This window comes from Bison bison, unplaced genomic scaffold, assembly GCF_000754665.1.
Source record: "Bison bison bison isolate TAMUID 2011002044 unplaced genomic scaffold, Bison_UMD1.0 scf7180017864354, whole genome shotgun sequence".
Lineage (NCBI taxonomy): Eukaryota > Metazoa > Chordata > Mammalia > Artiodactyla > Bovidae > Bison > Bison bison.
In genome coordinates, this window is record NW_011494926.1 from 5613455 (window position 1) to 5636119 (window position 22665).

A 22665-nucleotide genomic window follows, 5' to 3' on the forward strand; every position below is an offset into this window, starting at 1 on the left:
CTCCATATCTTTTTTTCTCCCCCATACCAAATCCCACTAACTTCCTCCGTGGGTCACAAAGTGTGGTTTATATTGTGTGATACCTTTCAAAATGCATGTCTTTTGGACCGCAAGTAGCAGATTGGTAGATTATATTAAAAAGCAATAACCCAATAATATTAATGCTATTAATTATAGCAGCAGTTAATATTTTCATAGAATTTATTCTTTGCAAAGTATTATTTTTAAGTATGTGTTTAAAAATAATTCTTAATTGTGATAAAAAAACATAAAATGTACTCTCTTAATCATTTTTAAGTGTATAGTTCAGTAGTGTTAAATATAGTCACATTGTTGAACAGTAGATCTCTGGAACATTTTCACTTTGTAAAACTGAAACGTATGCAAAGAACACCTATTTCTCCCTCCCTCCTACTCCTGACGGCCATCTTTCTACTCTGTTTCTGTGCCTTTGCCTTCTTCAGATATGTAAGTGAAATTGTACACTGATTCATTTTGTGATGAGTTTATTTCACTTAGGGTCATGTCATCAAGGTTCATCCACGTTGTAGCCTGTGACCAGATGGAGTTCTTTCTTTCTTTTTTAAATCTGGATGGTAGTTCTTTGTATGTTTCTACCACATTTACTTTATCCCCTTCACCCATCAAAGGATGTTTGGGTTGCTCCAACCTCTCTGACCTGAACCTCTTGGCTATTGTGGATAATGCTGCTCTAAACATGAGCATACAGATATCTCATCAGGATCCTGCTTTCAGTTCTTTTGGCTGTGTACCCAAAGTGGGACTGCTGGATTTAAGTGCTTATATATTTAGTAAGTTTGAATCATCAAATGCCACTGATTGAGAAGATCATCCTTTCTAAACTGACCTGAAATGTCAACTGTATCTAACATGAATAAGGTTTTCTAGAGGATCAGTGTTTTCTATGTAGACATCCCAGCTGTGAAAAATGAGGATTTGTTCTTCCTTCCTGTGTACTTTTGTACCTGTGCTTTAGAAACTGTGTAAAAGATTATCCATAGCAGCATTTTTTTATAGTAGAAGACTGGATGGTTTTCATATTTTGCTATCAGTAATAAAATGGACAAATAGTTGTGATACAGTCACATGAGCTAATACCCTTACAACAGTGAGATTGAGTGAATTTGCAGCCACATCGCACTGTGTAAATACAAATTGTAAGAATATTCTTTGTTTGAAGGAAGCAAGCCACAAAAGAATACACAAAGCATGTATCGTGTTCATAGACAATTCAAAACACAAAACTTAAATAATATGCTATTTTGATACAAACATGAAAAGCCGTAAAGAAAAGCAAGAAGATAATAAACTTTTGAAATTCAAGATACTTGTTCCTTTTGAAAGGAGAAGGAAAGGAATTGAGTAGGGAGGATGGCAACAGGATACTTAATAGATAAATGATAATGTTCTTTTTGCTAGTGTACATCATGTCATTCTTCATGCTTTATTTTGAAAATATTTTGTTACTGTTCTTTTGCGTTAACTCAGTAGTTGATAAAACAGCTTTTCCAAAAAAAGTTTAAAAAATAAAAGAAGTGGAGACTGCGTTTCGAGACTTTTGTTATGGAAGAGACGAAAGGAATGAGATAGTGGCAGGATGTCATTGTGGGTTCTTCGTAGTTTTTATGATGCATTGTAAGATTCAGCATCTACATTCCGAAGAACAGCATTCCGTGTCCCTTGCCCACTTTTGGTTTTAGATTATCTCTTGTTGGGCTTCAGGAGTTCCTCTCCATTATGGATACTGTTGTTTAGTCTCGTGTTTGTTTTGTGTATTTTCTTTTGACTTTCCACTTTTTTTTGCGGAGTTTTGCTGTACAAAAGTTTTATATGTCTAAGTACACATTAGACTTTAAAATATACTCTTGCTGTGTTTTCATGCAATAATGTGATATGTATTGCTGTTTTGTTCAAATTTTTTATGGTAACATAAATAATTTTATATTTTTAGCTCAGATATGGAAAGTAACGAGCTACATTTTGTCCTGTTTAAGCTGGCTGTATTATTCTCTTTGTGTCATCAATTTTGCTTAATACGTTTTTAAAAAATGAAACTGTATGTTGAGGTGCTGTAATCTTTTCCTTGAAAGGTTTCGGCCAAGCACTAGAGAACTGTGGTGTTACAATGCGGTGGTTGCCGATGCCCGACTTCCTTCTGCAGCAGACATGCAGTCCCGATGTAGTATTCTGAGTCCTGAACTGGCCTTACCGACGGGCTCAAGGGCTCTTACCACCCGGTCTCATGCAGCTTTGCACATTCTAGGTAGGGTTGGTGTTTGGTGATCAACTAATTTTCGTTAATATGTCCTGAAGATTTTTTTTAAAGAGTATTTAAATTTGTGTATCATTCTATCATGTTTGTTAAATAATAATGTGCTAGGTGCAAAATAAGTTAAATCTTCTAACTTTAAAAGGTTTCTCCTACAGAAAAAAGTACATTAGACTTACACCAACACCATGAAAGATTTATATATCCCCAAATATAAAGCAGCCCTGAATATAATTTTCCTAACAGGTAAATCTTTTAAAATAATGTTTTTTGCTTACTTTAACTACATAAACTTTAGTGAAGCAGGTTAAATATTCAAATATATAATTAAAGTATTTAATTTTTATGCATTATTTTAAAATAAATTCTATAAAATATATATGAATTTTATAATTACCACTTCTGTTTTTTCTTACATAACAGTTTTCCACAGCACATTGTTTACTTCTAATTAATAATTTGAGATATAGCATTTTTACAACATCTGGTAACCATTGTAAACATGTCAAACTAGCATTGATTAAATTTATCTCAGGCTACTGTGTCTTCCTCAAATAGTTCCTTAAGAATCCATCTAAAGAATCATTGATAAGGAGAAAAAAAAAATCAATCTGAAGTGATTCATAGAGTTTGATAAATGACTGTAAGGACTGAAATATTAAATAAGCTCTTGCAACTTTTCAGAGAGAGTTTTGTGCGAAACATTGTCATACAGCATATATTTAAATATGATAGTTATACAAGCAGAGGATAATTTGTATTGGTTTTAAGTATCTTCCATGAAATATTGAAGCTTGGTATAAACAGCAAACATTTAGAGTTTGCTGTTTTAATTTATCACCTCCAGCATCTCGAATACTAGGGGAAGTGTTCATTCAAGCAGTTGAATTTTCGTTTGTTTGATTTTAGGTTGTCTTGATACCTTGGCAACTATGCAGGATTTAAAAATGGGTGTTGCCAGCACAGAGGAGGAAACTCAAGCAGTGATGAAGGTTTATTCCAAAGAAGATTATAGTGTAGTAAACAGGTTTGAAAGTATGTACATTTATGTTGAGGAAATACTGTCTTATAAATGAATTATATGGATGTTTAAAATGTAAATTACCATTTACGTCTTTTTAGGTCATGGAGGGGGCTGGGGCTACTCTGCTCACTCGGTGGAAGCTATACGTTTTAGTGCCGACACCGATATTTTACTTGGTGGTCTTGGTCTGTTTGGAGGTAGAGGAGAATATACTGCTAAAATTAAGGTAAGCAGTCCATTCACACTGTTGTTCTCTGTGTTTGCGGATAATCATTTTAACTTGATTTATTAATTTATAGAATGCCTCTCTAATAAAGGACCTGAGGAAATATTGCTATGATCAAATAGAGTAGTAATAAATCATTAACTCATGAAAAATTCAGAAGTCAAATTAAAAAGGAGTAAAATAAATAGAAAATGATTTTTCAATAATTTTAGGTTGAAAAAGGCATTAACAGTCAAGCTCAATCTTCTGTGTACCTTTCTCTGTGCCTACTTTCTTGTAGCCATTTTAATGACAAGATACAGGGGCATTTTGATGTGGCTTTAAAATTTTTTAGCATTTATATCACCAGATGCTGTGTAAACATACATCATTACCACAGACATATGGAGACCAGGGATGAAGTGAGTAAGGGGATGGATTCCATCTGGTAGAGAGTCAAAAAACAATCAGGAGTCATAAGTTTACTGCACTATGCATGTCAGAAAGGGCTACCTGTTATACTGAGTAAAGGATCTGCTCAGTCTTTGAAAATTCACTGATAGCTTGAATGTTCTGTTGTCACATTATCTGATTTTGCTCTTAAAGTGAAAGAGAAAACTGTCGTTTATGCCTTAACTTCAGTGTACCAGGCTTCATAAAAAATTTCTCAGTTAAATGCTACTGTAGTCTCAGTCTTTATCTTCCTTACCTCAGTCAACACAATTTAATCCAATTGAGCTTTTCTTTGATACAATTTCTTCACGTGGCTCCCAGAACACGAGGCTTCGTTTTCCTCGGTCTCTTTGGCTGCTGTTCTTCGTCTGCTGATGGTTACTCATCATGTCCCTGATCTGGAAATGTTGGAGTGCCAGAACTCAAAGTCTTGGAAATCTTTTTAAAGTCTGCTCACCCCACAGTGATCCAGCCTGATGGCTTTAAGTGTTTTTCTTTTTATCACTCTTACACTTAGTAGACCTCCAAAGTCATTTATACAACTGCCTACTCTGCATCTCCATGTGGATAGCTAACAGGTATTTGGGGTGTAATATACTCAAAACCAGGCTTCTGACATCTTCTCTAAACCTCCTGTTCTGTTGTCCTTCCCCATCCCATTTAATGGGCTCACAATAGAATTAACTTTATTATTCCAGTTGCTCAGGCCAAAAATCTTGAAGTCCTTTTGACTGCCCTTTTTCTTTCACATCCCACATTCACTCTAGCAGCAGATATTGTTGGCTGCACTTCGAAAATAAATCCAGGATCTAACTACCTCTGAAAACTGTCCCTAGTACCAGGTTGATCCAAACCCCAACCACTTGGATCAGTACAGAGTAGCCTTTACTCCGTCCTTGGTCCCTTCATTGTGTTCTCTGAGAGCAAAGTGATTCTCTTAGAATGTACACCAGAGTATGCCACTTCTCTGTTCAGATTTCTGCAGTGCTTCTTATATTAGAATAAAAACCACAGGCCTTACAAGGGCCTGAAAAACACCATCAGAAGTAACTTCCATCACCCCTCTGCCCTTATGTTATACTAGTTAATTCACCACAATCTAGCTACACTGGCTGCCTGTGTTCCTGAAACATGCTGGGCACAGTCAAACTTCAGGACCTTCACACCTGTTACTCCCTCTGACTACAGCTCTTCATTCCCATACCTGCATGGCTCACTTTTTCTTAACCTTAAGATCTCAACTCCGTGGTGAGCCTATTTAAAACTGTACATTCCAATAGCCCCCATTTTTTTTGTTGTTTGCCTTGCGTACCCCTGTATGCCTGATTCTTACCACCCTGCCTGGCACACAGTATGTGTTCAAAATTATTTGCTGAAAATAAGCAGTGTAGCCATAGGGGCAAGTTATTAAGTACCTTTATATCATGCTGTTTACAATGAAGAGGAGGGAAACCATTGAAGACTTTTAAAGAAGTATTCTAATCAGATATGCATTTTAAAAAGACAACTATGGGTTATTAAAGAAAAGCAAAAACCTTTAACTGTGGAATATAGGTTAGAACAAGGAGAGAAAGAGAATTAGTTCATATTGAATTCTTTCAGCTAGTAACACTGGAAACACACTGACAGTGGCATTGACAGTGTTTGGTACCAGGAATAGAATAGATACAGAACTGGTGGAGAGAGATGGAATAAAAGGGTTATCCCAGGGTTTGTTTTTTTGTTTTTGGTTTTTTTTTATGGCTGTTTCAGGTCTTAGTTGTGGCTCCTGGCATCTTCATTGTGGCATGTAGGATCTTTCATTGTGGTATGAGGGCTTCTTTTTAGTTCTGGAGCCCATGGCAGGTGGGATCTTAGTTTCCTGACCAGAGATTTGATCCACATCTCCTACACTGGCAGGCACTGGCGGATGGATTCTTTACCACTGAGTAACCTGAGTGCTTTACCTTCTGTTATTGCTATTCGTCAGCTAATATTTTTCTAGGCTTTTTTTGGGGGCGGTGGGGGGTGGTGCTGTGGTATATAAGTGTTCTACAAGTATCGTTTCTTTTAATTCTCACAGTTACAATGAAGTAGGCACTGCTAGCGTGTCCATCTCCCTTCTGTGGATGAAGAAGCTGGATCCAAGGATTTCATAGCTAGTTACATGTTAAGGCAAAATTCTACTACATTTGGAACCTCACTTAGAAATTAGAATTCTCTCACCTCCTTCAGATGTTTATATCTGGTAAAGAACATTTTTGGAGCATTTGATATAAGTAGGTGAATATATAAAGCAAGGAAAACTGAGGTTAATATAGGCCATAAGACATTGTATAAGTTTCTTAATTTAGATATATAGATTTATTTCACTAAATAAGATTTTTTTTAAAGCAGGTACTCTTTTACATTTTGTAATGTCCAGTGTATATTAGAGACACAAAATTATAAGCACATTATTCAGCAGATTTACGTGATTGAGTGATCACAATATGATCACAGTATGCTTTTATCCTTTCCCCAGCTGTTTGAGTTAGGTCCTGATGGAGGAGATCATGAAACTGATGGAGACCTTCTTGCAGAAACAGATGTCTTGGCTTATGACTGTGCTGCTAGGTAAAGATTTCTTTGGTATTCATTGTAATCATTGCATACTTGATATGGCAAGTTTATTGTAAATGAATAACATGATTTAAAAAGGAAGTTTTAAGTAATCTGTGATCAGATGCTTAAGAAATTAAATTATGTACTAGGTGATAAGTGTTGCTTTTAATAATAATACATTAAAACTATAGTGTCCTTCATATTTGTTTTTCACAAGATAAGTTGACTGTTTCTACACTGAAGGTGGAAATATACATATATTTTGCACACATATTTTCATGCATCACTTAGAGAACATCTGATATACTACTCTAGTGATGCAGTACAGTTATTTACTACCAGTAGCATTATGTCTGCTATGCCCAGTGGTCACAGTGGGCCATACTTTAGATCACCTGCATACTCTGACACCTTGACACCGTGCCTGTAGTGTTTGCTTGGTTATAGCACCATTGGAGAGGTGGCTGGCTTTACTGAAACCTCAGGAGTAGCCAGAATCAGGATGCTTGCTTTTAAAGTTCTCCTTAAATAAAAGAGGCAGATTTTATCAGTGTTTCTGTGTAATCCTAAGAATTACCTCAGCACTGTGCTATGATAAATCAGGGAAGACGATGATATGAAAAAGAAATGAATTGAACTTAATGGTAACAGTAACACACGGTCCTTCACCAGTCACTATGTTAAGAAAACCTCCTGTGGCATTCATAAGCTTTTTGCTAATGAAAATGTATCTTTGCTGAAACTGGTGATAAGGCATTGAGTTTGCTTTCAATAGATAATACTTTGTGAACAAAACAGTAAACCTAAAGGAAATTCCGACTGTTTCTTCACTTTAGGCATTAACCAATATCGGGAGATATTTTTCCAGTAACTTTTATGTTATCCATGAATGAAAATTAAGGAAATTTCAGGAAGATTAATTATTAAGTAATTTTTAGTAAAGCCTTAAGATACCATTGTCATCATATTTTGAACGATGATTATGAGTCAAAAATGCAGTATGTGGTTTTATATAGATAGAATCGTCTACATTTTCTTCATTTGCCTACTAATTCCTATGGCTAGCATTAAAGAACTTCCATAATCTTTAAAGGCCTCTTTTAACTTTCTGGTTATTACTCTTCTTTGTCTTAATGCTCTAATCCTACTAGACACTTTGCCAGTTTCATATCCTGTTTCATACTTTCACACCTCTGAGAACTGTTCATGACAGTCTTCCCCTTTCTCAGTATCCTCTGTTCTCTCTATCCCCAGCTGCAATCAATGCACATTCCTTTCACTCTGTTACTAGGACTTTTCAACTTGGGTATATATCAGATTCTCTTATTTATGTATTTTTTTTCCTTTCCTCCTAATTTAGTGAACTTTTTGTGTAGTTACTATGTTACAGGCTCAGTTCCAAACTGTTTATCTCAACTCAGTTCTCAGAGCAGTCCTATGACCTGGATATTACTGTTATCCCTATTTTCAAATAAGGAAATATATGAGTCATTGAGTCACAGAGAGGGTTTGGTAACTTGCACAAGATCACCCAGGTAGTGAGTTACAAAGCCAGGCCATGAACTCAGGCCATCTGATTCCAGAGCCCACAGAACACTTTAGTTGAATAAATCTACTTTAAAATTCAGTCTTCCTGAAAAAACTATCCATTTTTTTTGATAACAGTTAAAGGTCATCAAAAAGGCAAAATGGTTGTCTGAGGAGGCCTTACAAATAGCTGAGAAAAGAAGAGAAGCAAAAGGCAAAGGGAAAAAGGAAAGATATACCTATTGAATGCAAAGTTCCAAAGAATAGCAAGAAAAGATAAGAAAACCTTCCTAAGTGGTCACTGCAAAGAAATAGAGGAAAACGATAGATTGGGAATGACTAGAGATCTCTTCAAGAAAATTAGAGATACCAAGGGAACATTTCATGCAAAGACAGCCCCAGTAAAGGACAGAGGCAGACCTAACTAAGCAGAAGATATTAAGAAGAGGTGGGAAGAATACACAGAACTATGCAATAAAGATCTTCATGACCCAGATAACCATGATGGTGTGATCACCCACCTAGAGCCAGACATCCTGGAATGCAAAGTGAAGTGGGCCTTAGGAATCATCACTATGAACAAAGCTAGTGGATGTGATGGAATTCCAGTTGAGCTTTTCAAATCCTAAAAGATGATGTTGTGAAAGTGCTGCACTCAATATGCCAGAAAATTTGGGAAATGCGGTAATGGCCACAGGACAGGAAAAGGTCAGTTTTCATTCCATTCCCAAAGAAAGGTAATGCCAAAGAATGTTCAAACCAGCACACAATTGCACTCATCTCACACCCTAGCAAAGTAATGCTCAACATTCTCCAAGCCAGGCTTCAGCAGTACCTGAACTGAGAACTTCCAGATGATTAAGCTGGTTTTAGAAAAGGCAGAGGAACCAGAGATCAAATTGCCACTTCTGTTGGATCATAGAAGAAGCAAGAGAATTTCAGAAAAACGTCTACTTTATTGACTATGCCAAAGCCTTTGACTGTGTGGATCACAACAAACTGTGGAAAATTTTTCAAGAGTTTGGAATATGAGAAATCTGAGTAATCTGTATGCAGGTCAAGAAGCAACAGTTAGAAATGGACATGAAACAACAGACTGGTTCCAGAGTAGGAAAGGAGTATGTCAAGGCTGTGTATTGTCACCCTGCTTGTTTAACGTATATGCAGAGTGCATCATGAGCAATGCTGGGCTGGAGAGAGGTCAAGCCAGAGGGAGGAGGGTTCAGGATGGGGAACACATGTATACCTGTGGTGGATTCATTTTGATATTTGGCAAAACTAATACAATTATGTAAAGTTTAAAAAAAAAAAAAGATTGCTGGGAGAAATAACAATAACCTCAGATACGCAGATGAAACCACCCTTATGGCAGAAAGTGAAGAAGAACTAAAGAGCCTCTTGATGAAAGCAAAAGAGAAGACTGGAAAAGTTGGCTTAAAACTCAGCATTCAGAAAACTAAGATCATGGCACCCAGTCTCATCATTTCATGGCAAATAGATGGAGAAACAATGGCTGACTTTATTTTTCTGGGCTCCAAAATCACTGCAGATGGTTGCAGCCATGAAATTAAAAGACGCTTGCTCCTTGGAAGAAAAGCTCTGACCAACCTAGACAGCATATTAAAAAGCAGAGACATTACTTTGCGACAAAGGTTCATCTAGTCAAAGCTATGGTATTTCCAGCAGGCATGTATGAATGTGAAAGTTGGACTATAAAGAAAGCTGAGCACCAAAGAATTGATGCTTTTAAACTGTGGTGTTGGAGAAGACTCTTGAGAGTCCCTTGGACTGCAAGGAGATCAAACTAGTCCATCCAAAAGGTAATCAGTCCTGAATATTCATTGGAAGGACTGATGCTAAAGTTGAAAACTCCAATACTTAGGCCACCTGATGCGAAGAAGTGACTCATTTGAAAAGACCCTGATGCTGGGAAAAATTGAAGGCAGGAGGAGAAGAGGACAACAGAGGATGAGATGGTTGGATGGCATCACTGACTTGATGGAGATGAGTTTGAGCAATCTCCAGAAGTTGGTGATGGACAAGGAGGCCTGGTGTGCAGCAGTCCATGGGGTCGCAGAGTTGGACACGACTGAGCGACTGAAATGTAAAAGTCGTCTTATTTTAGTATGAAAGTTTTCTATTTTTTAAGCAAGTTTTAGAATTCACAATGAAGGGGACAAAAATGTCTTGACCATAACACAAGTAACTGTTATTTGTGTATTTCAGTTGGAGGATAATCGCTTTATAATGTTGTTAGTTTCTATCATACAACAATGTGAATCAGCCATAATTATATGTATATATCTCCCCTCCCTCTTGAGTCTCCCTCTTCCCTGCCACTGCTCCCTTCTGAGTTGTCGCAGAGCCCCAGGCTGGGCTCCCTGTGTTATATAGCAGCTTCCCAGTAGCTATCTATTTTGCACATGATACTGTGCGCGCACGTGTGTGTGTGTGTGTGTGTGTGCGTGCGTGCACGCGTGCTTTCTCAATTCGTCCTACCCTCTCCTTCCCCCACTGTTTCCACAAGTTTGTTCTCTACATCTGCATCTCCATTCCTTCTCTGCAAATAGGTTCATCAGTACTGTTTTTCTTGATCCCATATTATATTTGTTTTTTCTCTTTCTGACTTCACTCTATATAGCAGTCTCTAAGTTCATCCACCTAACTCCAACTGACTCAAACTTGTTCCACTGCCCAGACTTTTTTAAATAGAGGGGTTTTAATGTCATTTGACAAGAATCTTATAATACAACGTATTTTATGTTTTGCTTATAAAAAGGATTTTAAAAAGTAAACGTATGTACCAAAGAAGTGCAGAGGCCTTTTCTTTGACACTCTGATTTTCCTTAGGGAAAAATATGCAATGATGTTTGATGAACCAGTCCTCCTGCAGGCAGGCTGGTGGTATGTAGCCTGGGCGCGAGTGTCAGGACCCAGCAGTGACTGTGGATCTCACGGACAGGCCTCTATTACCACGGATGATGGGTAAGCAGAATGTTCCAGCATTACTTAAGCAGCTCTCATTTTTGTTAGTTGAATGCTGATTTGAAAGCTCAGAGGTCTTTTAGTAGGATAAGAAAATCATTGTAGGTCTAGAACATAATATGACCTGCTAAAAATTAAATTCGTGTAATCTCATGCTAAATAAAGTAAGACAAAATCAGAAGATATTCTCATATTCTTTGCTCTTGTCACTTGGCATTTGTTATGTGTTTCTGGATGTTACAATGTTTAAAACCTTATTATACCAAATTAGAAGTTACACAGAGGAAAATGACAAGAATAGTTAGGTGTCTGGAAACTAGAACAAAGAAATATATACTTGCTATAAAATTTGATCATGCTTATGAAAATACAAATTGCAAAGCTTTCATGATATGAGATGATATAGTTTCAATAAAGTTTAAGGGGAAACTTACTGTTTAAATTTCAAATATAGAGCTCTTCCCAGTTTATAAAATGCTTTCATACATAATATCTCATTTGATGCTCTCAACAACTTTGTGAAGGGATTATTAGCCCTGTTTTTACAGTTGGGAATAAAGAGACAAAAGGTGAAACAATTTTGCATCAAATTGTTCAGCTGCTTTGTGGCAGAGCTAGATCTCAACCTGGGGTCTCTTGACTCCAAATCTAGCCTGCTCTATACTCTGATTCATGTGAAGGAGCTATCATTTATAAGAGAAGTTCAGTTTTTATCATTCTTGAGCATAAGCTGTTTGAACTGGATATATTTCATATAGTTTCATTCAACTTATAACAGAACTGACCAAAAAAAGAGCAGACTAACTTATGAGGTGAATTCTGTGTTCCTGAATGTACAAAGTAGAATGTTGTAGAGAAATTAAGTCTGTTGTCGTAATGTATCCTTTTCAGATTGTATGGTAAAACTAAAGACACTCCTTTTTGATCCTGTACTATATTATTCCATATACAGTTGATTCAACCTTGAAATATCATAGCATTTTAAGCTAAAGTTTATATCACATCTAGTTTAATAGATTTTAAACTGTTGAAGTATCGGTATTTTGGTAAAAACGTTCCGTTCTGGTTGATGTTGAGCTTTAACAGGCAGAATCGGGCAGTAGCTCCCAGACAGGTTCAGTTCTTTCATTTAGCCCATTAAGCTATTTGGAGCTAGAACTGAAATCACAACAGTGTCTTCCCCTGAAGAATGAATTTCTCTTCAGTTACATAAAGTTAACATGATTGTTAACGTTTTTCAGTTTCTTTCATGAATCTTAAATCATGTTGTTTTTGGTTACATTGTTATTTTTTTCTCTTCATAGGGTTGTTTTCCAGTTTAAAAGTTCAAAGAAATCAAATAATGGCACAGATGTTAATGCTGGTCAGATACCTCAATTATTATACAGGTATTTAGCATATTTATAGTTAATTAACATGATTTATTCTTTTAATATAATGCACTAGTATTACTGTAAAATATGTGAAATAATAAGGGAGAAATTACTTGAAGCATTCAGCACTTTGTAATATACCATTAGAAACAGAACAAAAACATCTAAGTTTTGTATATCTTTAAACATTTTTTTACCTGAAGGCTAATTTTAGTAAAATGTCACTAGTGATTCACATTATCTATATTATGCCTATAATATTTTAATGACTTATTTTTTTAATCTATTGATTTTCTCACCAATTTCAGTGTTTTAAACTGATGAAATTTATCTTAGAGAAATGAAATCTGAGCATTCGTGCCTTTTCTATGTAGGCCTAGTTGGATTTATTCTACAGTTTTATGTTTCTTGTTCATCTTGTGATAGAATGAATTGGAAAATCCCTTACTGAAAAGTTTTTGAAAAACTTGCTGAAAAGTTTTTGCTTTTAATTAAAATATCAAACAGTAACTTGCTCATATGATGTACTATTATATTTTAATATTATTTAAGAATTTTAATTACTTTATGGGAATTGAGACATACATGGGAGCATGGCCTATGTGTGTATCCATCTATTTCTAGGAGATTACTGTAATAATTTTTAGATGAAAGAATTTAAATAGATATAAACCATTAGTAAACAATGACATTCTTATTTTAAGTAGTAAATATCAAAGGAGATAGCTTTAACAGTGATTCTCTCTTCCATATCTTTTCTAGTAATCTCTTTAAGAACCTAGATGGTATAACCTCACTTTTTCCAAGAGGAGATTTTTATTTGCTATTTCACAATCTGTTATAGTCAGTATTTGCCGTGGGTAGCATTTTGAACATTACTAGTTGCTTAGTCTACTCCTAGGTACAGTTACTAGTATTTAGTAGTAACATTACTAGAAAACATAAGGTATGTTTGCTGTCTAGTAGGAGAAGAGAGTTTCTACTACCCAGCCTTACAGAGGTGACATTTAGAAGATGAACTGCTTTGCTTATGTGCTAAAAATTTTGCTTAGCATGGAAAATGTTTATAAAAAGCCCCATATTGGGATTTTTGCCTAACAAAATACTTAAATGTTTAATTTACTTTGCTATTGCAAAAATGTATATTTGAGAAGAAAATGTCATTGAACTTTCCAACGTAAGTTTATGTGCGTCTGCTACTTTCAGACTTCCAACTAGTGACGGCAGTGCTTCAAAGGGCAAACAGCAAACCAGTGAACCTGTACATATTTTAAAGAGATCTTTTGCAAGAACTGTGTCAGTGGTAAGGCATTTTTAAAAACTTCAGCTTTTCTCTCTGGTGTTCAGTTTCATTTTGATGGTTAGCACAGTTTATCTCAGCATGGTTTTGTAACTGAGATTTGTTTGTACTAGTTTTGACATCCTAGGCCAAAGAATCCCCACTCCAGTACTCTTGCCTGGAAAATCCCATGGACGGAGGAGCCTAGTAGGCTGCAGTCCACGGGGTCACTAAGAGTCAGACACAACTGAGCGACTTCACTTTCACTTTTCACTTTCATGCCCTGGAGAAGGAAATGGCAACCCACTCCAGTGTTCTTGCCTGGAGAATCCCAGGGACGGGGGAGCCTGGTGGGCTGCCGTCTCTGGGGTCGCACAGAGTCGGACATGACTGAAGTGACTTAGCAGCAGCAGCAGCAGGCCAAAGAATATGCACTTAAAATAATGTGAAAATAGAGGTGTTCTCCGTGTGTGTGTGTGTGTGTGTATCTTATATACACACTACATCTTTATTCCTTCATCTGTCAACGGACATTTAGGCTGCTTCCATGTCTTGGTTGTTGTAAATAGTGCTGCTATGAACATTGGGATTCGTGTATCTTTTCAAATTAATGGTTTTCTCTGGATATATGCATAGGAGTGAGATTGGTGATGAAAAGTTTCATCAAATATACTACAGACGAGCTTCCCTAGTGGCTCAGATGGTAAAGAATCCGCCTGCTGTGCAGGAGACCAAGGTTTGATCCCAGGGTCAGGAAGATCCCCTGGAGAAAGGAATGGCTACCCACTCCAGTGTTCTTGCCTGGAGAATTCCAAGGATAGAGGAACCTAGCCAGCTACAGTTTATGGGGTCACACAGAATCGAACATGACTGAGCAACTAACATATTATATTCTATGTTGATACACTAGCTCTGTCTGAATTTTTTAATGTATGCATAGTATTCAATAGAATGGTGTACTCTTTCTTTTTTTTTTTTTTTTTTTTGATTGTGCCACACAGCTAGGGGGATCTTAGTTCCCAAATAGGGATAGAACCTGGGCCTTCGGCAGTGAGAAGTCAGAGTCCTAACCACTTGGAAGACCAAGGAATTCCCAGCAGATTGATGTACTCTAATTTACCAATTCTGTTCTATCCGAAGATTGTATCTCAATTTTTACTTTTATATAGTTGTCTCTTGGTACTTGAAGTGGGGATTGGTTCCAGGACCCCTCACATATACCAAAATTCCTAGAAAGGAATTCAAGTTCCTTATATAAAATGGCATAGCATTTGTGTGTAACCTACACAAATCCTCCTGTGAACTTTAAGTCAGCTCTAGCTTACTTATAATACCTAATGCAATGTAACTGTTATATAAATAATCCCTGGCATGCCACACATTCAAGGTTTGCTTTTTGGTAATTTCTGGAAATTTTCTTTCCTGAATAGTTTTGATCCTTGGTTTGTTGAATCTACAGGTGCAAAACCTTTGAATACAGAGGGTTGGTTTTATATTCATGTCTATACATACGTGTCTTTGATATTTATGTACTTCTATGAATATTTCTAGTGGAAGTGGGCTCATTTAAATTTGGATATATCAAGTCAAATACACCTTCCAACAGAAGGTATGCTTTGAATAAGGGACTCTTAAGAGCTTTGGCTCCTTGGTTTCTTGACATCCTTTCAGTATTAAGATCTGTTTGGTATCTTTTGATCCAATAAGTATCTTTGCCTTTGTTATGTCGTTTTCAGTGATCTCTTTTTTTTTGTGCCTGGAAATTCTTTCATATTAACATCTAAGTGGTTTTGTGGTCATTAGGTAATTGTAATCTTTGTAGAATAAATTTATTCAGTCATTTCTTTAAAAACTTAAACTACAAACCTTTATTCTTGGTACTGTCACACCAGAGAACTGAGATTTGGTAGAGATGAGATTTACTTTGCGATTCGTGTCGTATCTGTCGTTATGTAAGCATAATAAAACCTGCAGGCCAGCTGGTACGGCAAACTGTGCTCACCACCCTAAACCCATATTCTAGAATTTTTGAAGATCCAAATAAGTGTTTTTTGTCTTTCATAGTCAATTTTAATCTCCTTTTAACTTGTTTATCAAGATTTGGCTATAGTTTGTATTGTAAAATTTATTATGTAGACATAGAGTAAATTATTTTTTATTTTTGTCAAGCTTCAAAGATGTTCCTAATGATCATTTAATGAATGGACTAATAGAATGTCTATTATTTGGGTTACTGAAACTCAGTAGAAACTTCAAGATTAACTTTTCAAGTTGAATGTCATCTTTCCATTTGAGTCAACCTATGGTACGATTTAAACTAATTGGTATCTGTTTTTCATATTCTGGATTAGGAATGTTTTGAGTCATTGTTGAGTATTCTTCACTGGAGCTGGACCACCTTAGTCTTAGGAGTTGAAGAACTTAGAGGATTAAAAGGATTCCAGTTTACAGCTACACTTCTAGATTTAGAGAGACTGCGCTTTGTGGGAACCTGTTGTCTGAGGTTATTGCGTGTCTATACCTGTGAGATTTACCCAGTGTCAGGTATGATGCATTTTTTTTTATGACCTAAGGGGAGACAATGTTTTGAGACATTGAGGAGGTTTGCAAAGGGGTTACCATGAGTTTAAGATCCCCAGCTGCCTTTATTTAACCTGCTCCTGAGTTGAGTAGAAAAGGTTGGCTTGTTGTGATGCTCATATTTACTTACAAAGAATTTAATAAATTACATGTCATTCTGATAACAAAAAGTCACATTAGGCTAAAGTTAACTACTCTAATAAAGTGTTATTTTAAACAGATTCTGTCAAATTGGAATATTTTGAATGACTGATTTGGACTTAAATGCTGAAACCACTAGAAGTTTTTTTCCCCCCTAATTTAGATTTTTAAAAGAAATACTATTGGACCAACACATGATCTCTCTTGTTTCATTTCTAGGTTATGAATAGCCATATAGGAAGTTACTTGAAATTTATTGAGTATTTTCATACATATTTATTATCCTAATTAATTATTTATCTCTTTCTCCTCTTAAAGCTACAGGAAAAGCTGTTGTAGAAGAAACTAGCAAATTAGCAGAATGTATTGGAAAAACGAGAACTTTGTTAAGAAAAATTTTGTCCGAAGGAGTTGACCACTGCATGGTGAAACTGGATAATGACCCCCAAGGATATCTCAGTCAACCCTTGAGTCTCCTAGAAGCTGTCCTTCAGGAGTGTCATAATACCTTCACTGCCTGTTTCCATTCTTTCTATCCAACTCCTGCCTTACAGTGGGCTTGCCTTTGTGACCTACTGAATTGTTTGGATCAGGTAATTTTAAGTTTGTAAAATGTTAGCTGAAAATATGATATATTACTTAATACTTTTCAAAGAAAATACATTTCAGTTGCCTTAGCCTTTCCCTTGTATAAAAGGTAAATTAGGAAATCAGTTTGGTATGTGTGACTTAAATAATCAAAGTTAAACAAAATTTTCTGTTTGCTTTATTCTTTCTCAGTTACAGAATTGGCAAGCATGTTGTACAGATGCTGGGTTGCTTTTTGAATCTATGAGTGAGCATGTGGGTGAGAGCAAGGGCAGCTTATGATAGCTCCTGCCACTGCCGTATCTCCGGAACAGTCAGGAGAGGCACTGTGAATGACTTTGCATGCTAATGTCATTCATTCACTCGTGAGGGAACTGCAGCTCTAATAAAAGTGTATGCCCCAAATTAGTCTCAACACCTGAGCAGAATACTGGCAGAACTAAAGGGAGAAGTAAACAAATGACACTGATAGCTGGTGACTATGCATAATTAGTATAACATAGAACTCTTTCAGTAATTAATAGAACAACTGGACAACAAAATCATTTTGGATACAGAAGAACTGATATTTACAGAACAGAATGTGCAGGTTCAATGTACATATTCTTTTAAGTATACACGTTATGTTCACAGAGGTGGATTGTATGCTAGGCCACAAAATAAGTCTTAGTATATTTTACAGGATTAAGATCTTAAGGTGTTTTCAAACCACAGTAGAATTAAATTCAAAATTAAATGTAAAGTATATCAAGGAAAACACCAAATATTTGGAAAGTAGGCAACACTTCTGAGTAACCAGCAAATCAAAGAATTCCAAAGGAAATTAGACATTTTCACACTGAAGATAAAAATATAGCACAATTTGTGAGAAGTAGCCAATGTGTTGCTTGGAGAAAAATTTATACTTTTTATTATTTTTACTAGCCAAAAAGAAAAGTTTAACATCAGTGATCTAAATTTCTACCTTAAGAAGCTGGAAAGATCAAATCAAACCCAGTTTAAGAATAAAGTAATAAAGGAAGGAAATAAAAAAGTTAAACATGAAAATCAATGAAATAGAAAATAGAGATTAGAAAGTCAAAAGTTGGTTCTTTGAAAATAAAATTTTTAAACTCCTAGGAAGTCTGAGAGATGAGAGAGAAAGAAAAAAAACAAAAATACCATTATCAGGAATGAAATTGGTAATATACCTATAGATCCAACAGACATTAAAATATTATAAGGGAATATTATAAACAGTTTTATACCAATAAATTATCACTTTAGATAAAGTGTACAAATTTCTTGAAAACTACAACTTAACAAGAACTGGCACAACAAGAAATAAAATAATCTGAATGTTTTTATGTCCATTAAAAAATGTGAATTATTTAAAATTTTACCACAAAGAAAACCCTAGACCCAGATATTATCATTGATGAAGTCTACTAAACATAAAGGAAAGAAATGACTTTACAGACTCTTTCAGAAAATATAGGAGGCAACACTTCCAAACTAGTTTTTCAAGTTACACCCATCCTGATACTAAAAGCTGACAAGGATTGGGAAAGAAAAAATATTATAGACAAATATACTTAGAAAGATGGATATTAACAATAGTATCAAATCAAATCCAGTAATATAAAATGTGTATTATACCAACTGGAGTTTATGTTAGAAATGCAAGGTTAGTTTTGCCTTTAAAAATTAGTGTAATTGGTATTTGAGTTGCTATTACAAGCATATTAACTGAATGGAGAGACAGAACCGTATCATCCTCTCAGTCGATACACGAAAAGTATTTTGACAGTTATCCCTTACTCACTGATGAAAACTCAACAAATACCAATCTACTAAAAGATACTTGTAAAAAATCTGCATCTAATATCTTACTTAATGGGGAAATACTGGTTGCTCCCCCAAGTTTGGGGACAAGGCACAAGGCGTGTGTTTTACACACTTCTGCTTAACTTTATACTGGAAGTTCTAGCATTACCAACGCCCCCTCCCCCAGCACCACCAAAAAACTCACTGTCGGAAGCAAGGCATCCTAGTGGAGTTAGAAAGGTTATTCTGGTAATGACATTTGGGTAGGCAACTTTGTTTTCATTTTATTATTTTTTAAACTATTTTCATATTGAATTTATATTCACTGGACTTGAAAAAGTTTTATTTCATTGTTGTGAGAACACCCAACATGAAATGTATCCTCCTGACACATTTTGAGTGTACAAGGCAATATTATTTACTACAGATATAATATTGTACAGCAGATCCCTAGTACTTATTCATCATTCATAATTGAACCTTTATACCTGTTGAACATCAGTTCTCCATTTCGTCTCCCTTCAGCCGGACAGCCAACATTCTGTTCGCTGCTTTTGTGAGTTTGATAGTTTTAAATTCCTCAAAAAAGTAGAATCATGTAGTATTTATCTTTCTGTGACTGGCTTATTTCACTTAGCCTAACGTCCTCCACATTCATCCCTGCCATGGAGCAGGGTAATGTATTTTACCACTTGCTTTCCTGGGGTAGGGTTATTGCCTGGATCAGTGCACAACTTGCTCTTTCACTCTCTCAGCCTGCCCATTCTGACGTGGTTGTTTCTTCCTTTGCTACTGAACAGGCTAACTTTAACAAACGTCTTAACATATAGAAAGTTGCTTTGCTTTCAGCTAGACTTTGTAACACAAATACTTTATGAACTAAGTACAGTGTACACAACTTTTGTGAATTGTGAATAAAATGTGTATTATAGAAACTGGAGTTTATTTTAGAAATGCAAGGTTGGTTTTACATTTAAAAATTATCATAATTGATACTTGAGTTGCTATTACAAGCATATTAACTGAATGGAGAGACAAAACTGTATGATCCTCTGTATATCCTGCATATCCTGTGTTGATAAGTTTTTAGTACTTTTTTATAAAATCTTGCCAAGTGTGATAAATTTTCTGAATAAACTGTGTAATAAGATGACATAATTTTGTGATCTTAGTGAAATGCTGCTGCAGAGGCATAACAACATTAAGCTACATTAACATGAGGTAGATATCTTCTTATAGTAGCACTGACTGACAAGTCAAGTCATTTATTATTTGAGGGAAATGGTTTCAGTGCTTGTTACTGGAAATAACTTTCACTGTATACTAATTGGGACCTTTATGAAATCATTTTTGAGAAATCGTACTAGAGAGGACTGTGATTCTGAGGGTCTACAAATATATAAATAGTACAGAAAGCTGATTTTTCTTGACTGTATTTAGTTATTTTCCAGCTTCATTGGGTAGTAATTTAAGCAATTGTGCTTAAAAGTATTGATAATAATGGTGTATTATCCTATAACCAGACAGAGTGACCGAGTGCTAGAAAATGTTGGTATGATTTAAGGTTGTTTGCCTTTTTTTTTTTTTTTTGCCTTTTTGTTTTTAAAAGGATATCCAAGAGGCAAACTTCAAGACGTCAAGTAGCCGACTCCTTGCAGCTGTGATGTCAGCTCTGTGTCACACGTCTGTTAAGCTGACTTCTATCTTCCCTATTGCATATGATGGTGAAGTATTGCTACGGTCAATTGTTAAACAAGTTAGCACAGAGAATGACTCCACAATGGTTCACCGATTTCCCCTTTTGGTAGCACATATGGAAAAACTCAGCCAGGTAGGTCTTTTTCTGAAATATCATCCATACTGAAGTAATAAAACTGTAAATAGAGACGTACTTAGCTTGGTGCTTATTCTTCTGCATAGGTAAGTATATTTACCAAATAATGAGTTTTGCAAGAAGAGTTAAGGAAAATTTTTTCTCATGTTTATCTGTAAATGAGCAGTCTTTTTTCTTTTAATTTTTAATTTTGAATGATCCCTAAACTATACAAAATTTGATAGACTTATGAGATGAATTCTTGTGTATTTGTTTTTTTGCCAAACCATTTAAAAATTGCAAATACTATAAGCAAACTTTTACATTTGGAAATAATATTTTAGATTGCCAAGATAGAATTTTAGGGAAATAGATAAGTTTTAAAACATTTTTTCTACAACAATTTGGTATGTTAAAATAAGTATTATAAAACAGTTGTCATAGGAAACATTTTTAGTCATAGCTTCTGGTTTATTAGAAAGCATTGTGGAGAAAAATTAAGTATGCATGGAAACCATGTATAATTACTACCAAGTTGATGAGAAGTAATCTTTAAAGGGAAAAAAGGGTATAAAATAGAATAGTCATACCAATTATTATACAGTAGTAGTTTTCTAGTGACTGAAGCAACAGAAAAATTATGAGAAAAATTCCGGTGACATAGAGAAACAAAATAGGACAATAGTGGAATGGGAAGCAGATTTGCAGTTAATATCATACTTTGGCAGGATCCCATAGAAGTGATAGAGATAAATGTGAAGGACTTTTAGAGAGTAAGCCAACCTGGGAAATTTTTCAGTCTTAACTAGTAATTAAATGTGGATAAAAGTTCTATGATGGTATCAATATATTTGTAAAATATCAGGAAAGATACTTTTTTTCTTTTATAAAATCCTGTGCTGGTAAGACTGTGAGGAAACCACTAAACTTATAGATGGTTTATAGCATTATGTAGTGTAAGTAATCTTTTTAGTAAGTAAGTAATCCTTTCTTTCAACCTTTTAGCAAGTATTTATCATATACCTACTATTTACTAGGCGTTTATTAGGTACTAGTTGAGACGAGAATTAAGAACATAAATACAGCTCTTGAATTGAGGACTCGTAAACTGGAAGGTATTTTTTAAAAATACATTGTTAATTCGGTAGTATGTGTGATGAATATTTGCAAAGGAAATTACCTGAGGAAGTAATTGGAAGACTAAAGCTATATATATATATACATCTTACTAAAAGGAAAAGTGAATAACTTAGAGCTTTAAATGTCCATCATTAAGTGAAATAATTGAATTTGGATATGTCAACTTGATAAAATATGGTTCTATCAGTCATTAAAAATAACTATTTACATTTAATATCAAGGCAGATGTTTGTTAAGTTTTTAAAGTAAAGTAAAAAATCAAGGTATCTAGACACACTGTGGTGACAAACTATGTAGAATATGTATGCAAAAACATACATATTTTGGAAGAGAATACTAGAAGTAAAGATAATGTTTGTGTGATAAAGTTATGGATAAGCTTTGTTTGTCTTTTGGGATTCCCTTTAGTGTTGCAGTGTTTTCCTTAAAAGTGTAGTAAAACTTCAAGCTTTTTAGAACTACTAACATTTGGTAATTATTGAAATTAATTGCATATTCACATATCTATTAATCTGTGACAATATATACTGATTAGTATATTTTGCTTTTTAATGGATAATATAGAATTCTACCATTTGGAAATAGCATAATATAATCAGTCAATACTTTTCCTCTATATAAATATACTTAGATTTTCCCCAGTATTTCAATATTTTAAACAGTGCTGCTGAAAATATCATTGACTAAATTTTTATGCATATACACAGTGATTTTTCCAGAATAAATCTTAAAGTGTGGAAAAATTTTAAGTCAAGGAAAATATGTTAAGATTTTGCTACCAACTGCCAAAATGCCTTCTAGAAAGCTAATGTCAGCTTGCATGTCCCACCACTAGTGAATAAGAGTTCCCTTTTTCTAAAATTTTAGTGGCTAGTAAT

General features: G+C 35.1%; 1 protein-coding gene across 1 annotated transcript in view; it reads left to right on the forward strand.

Annotated features, from left to right (window-relative positions):
• MYCBP2 (MYC binding protein 2, E3 ubiquitin protein ligase) overlaps positions 1-22665 on the forward strand; it is a 269123-nt gene that overhangs the window by 127294 nt on the left and 119164 nt on the right. The window contains exons 24-33 of the mRNA XM_010855138.1: positions 2112-2284; positions 3200-3325; positions 3413-3540; positions 6476-6567; positions 10933-11067; positions 12372-12455; positions 13647-13743; positions 16071-16263; positions 16759-17033; positions 20444-20665. Coding sequence (XP_010853440.1) covers positions 2112-2284; positions 3200-3325; positions 3413-3540; positions 6476-6567; positions 10933-11067; positions 12372-12455; positions 13647-13743; positions 16071-16263; positions 16759-17033; positions 20444-20665 — 1525 coding nt within the window. The remainder of the gene's footprint in view (positions 1-2111; positions 2285-3199; positions 3326-3412; positions 3541-6475; positions 6568-10932; positions 11068-12371; positions 12456-13646; positions 13744-16070; positions 16264-16758; positions 17034-20443; positions 20666-22665) is intronic.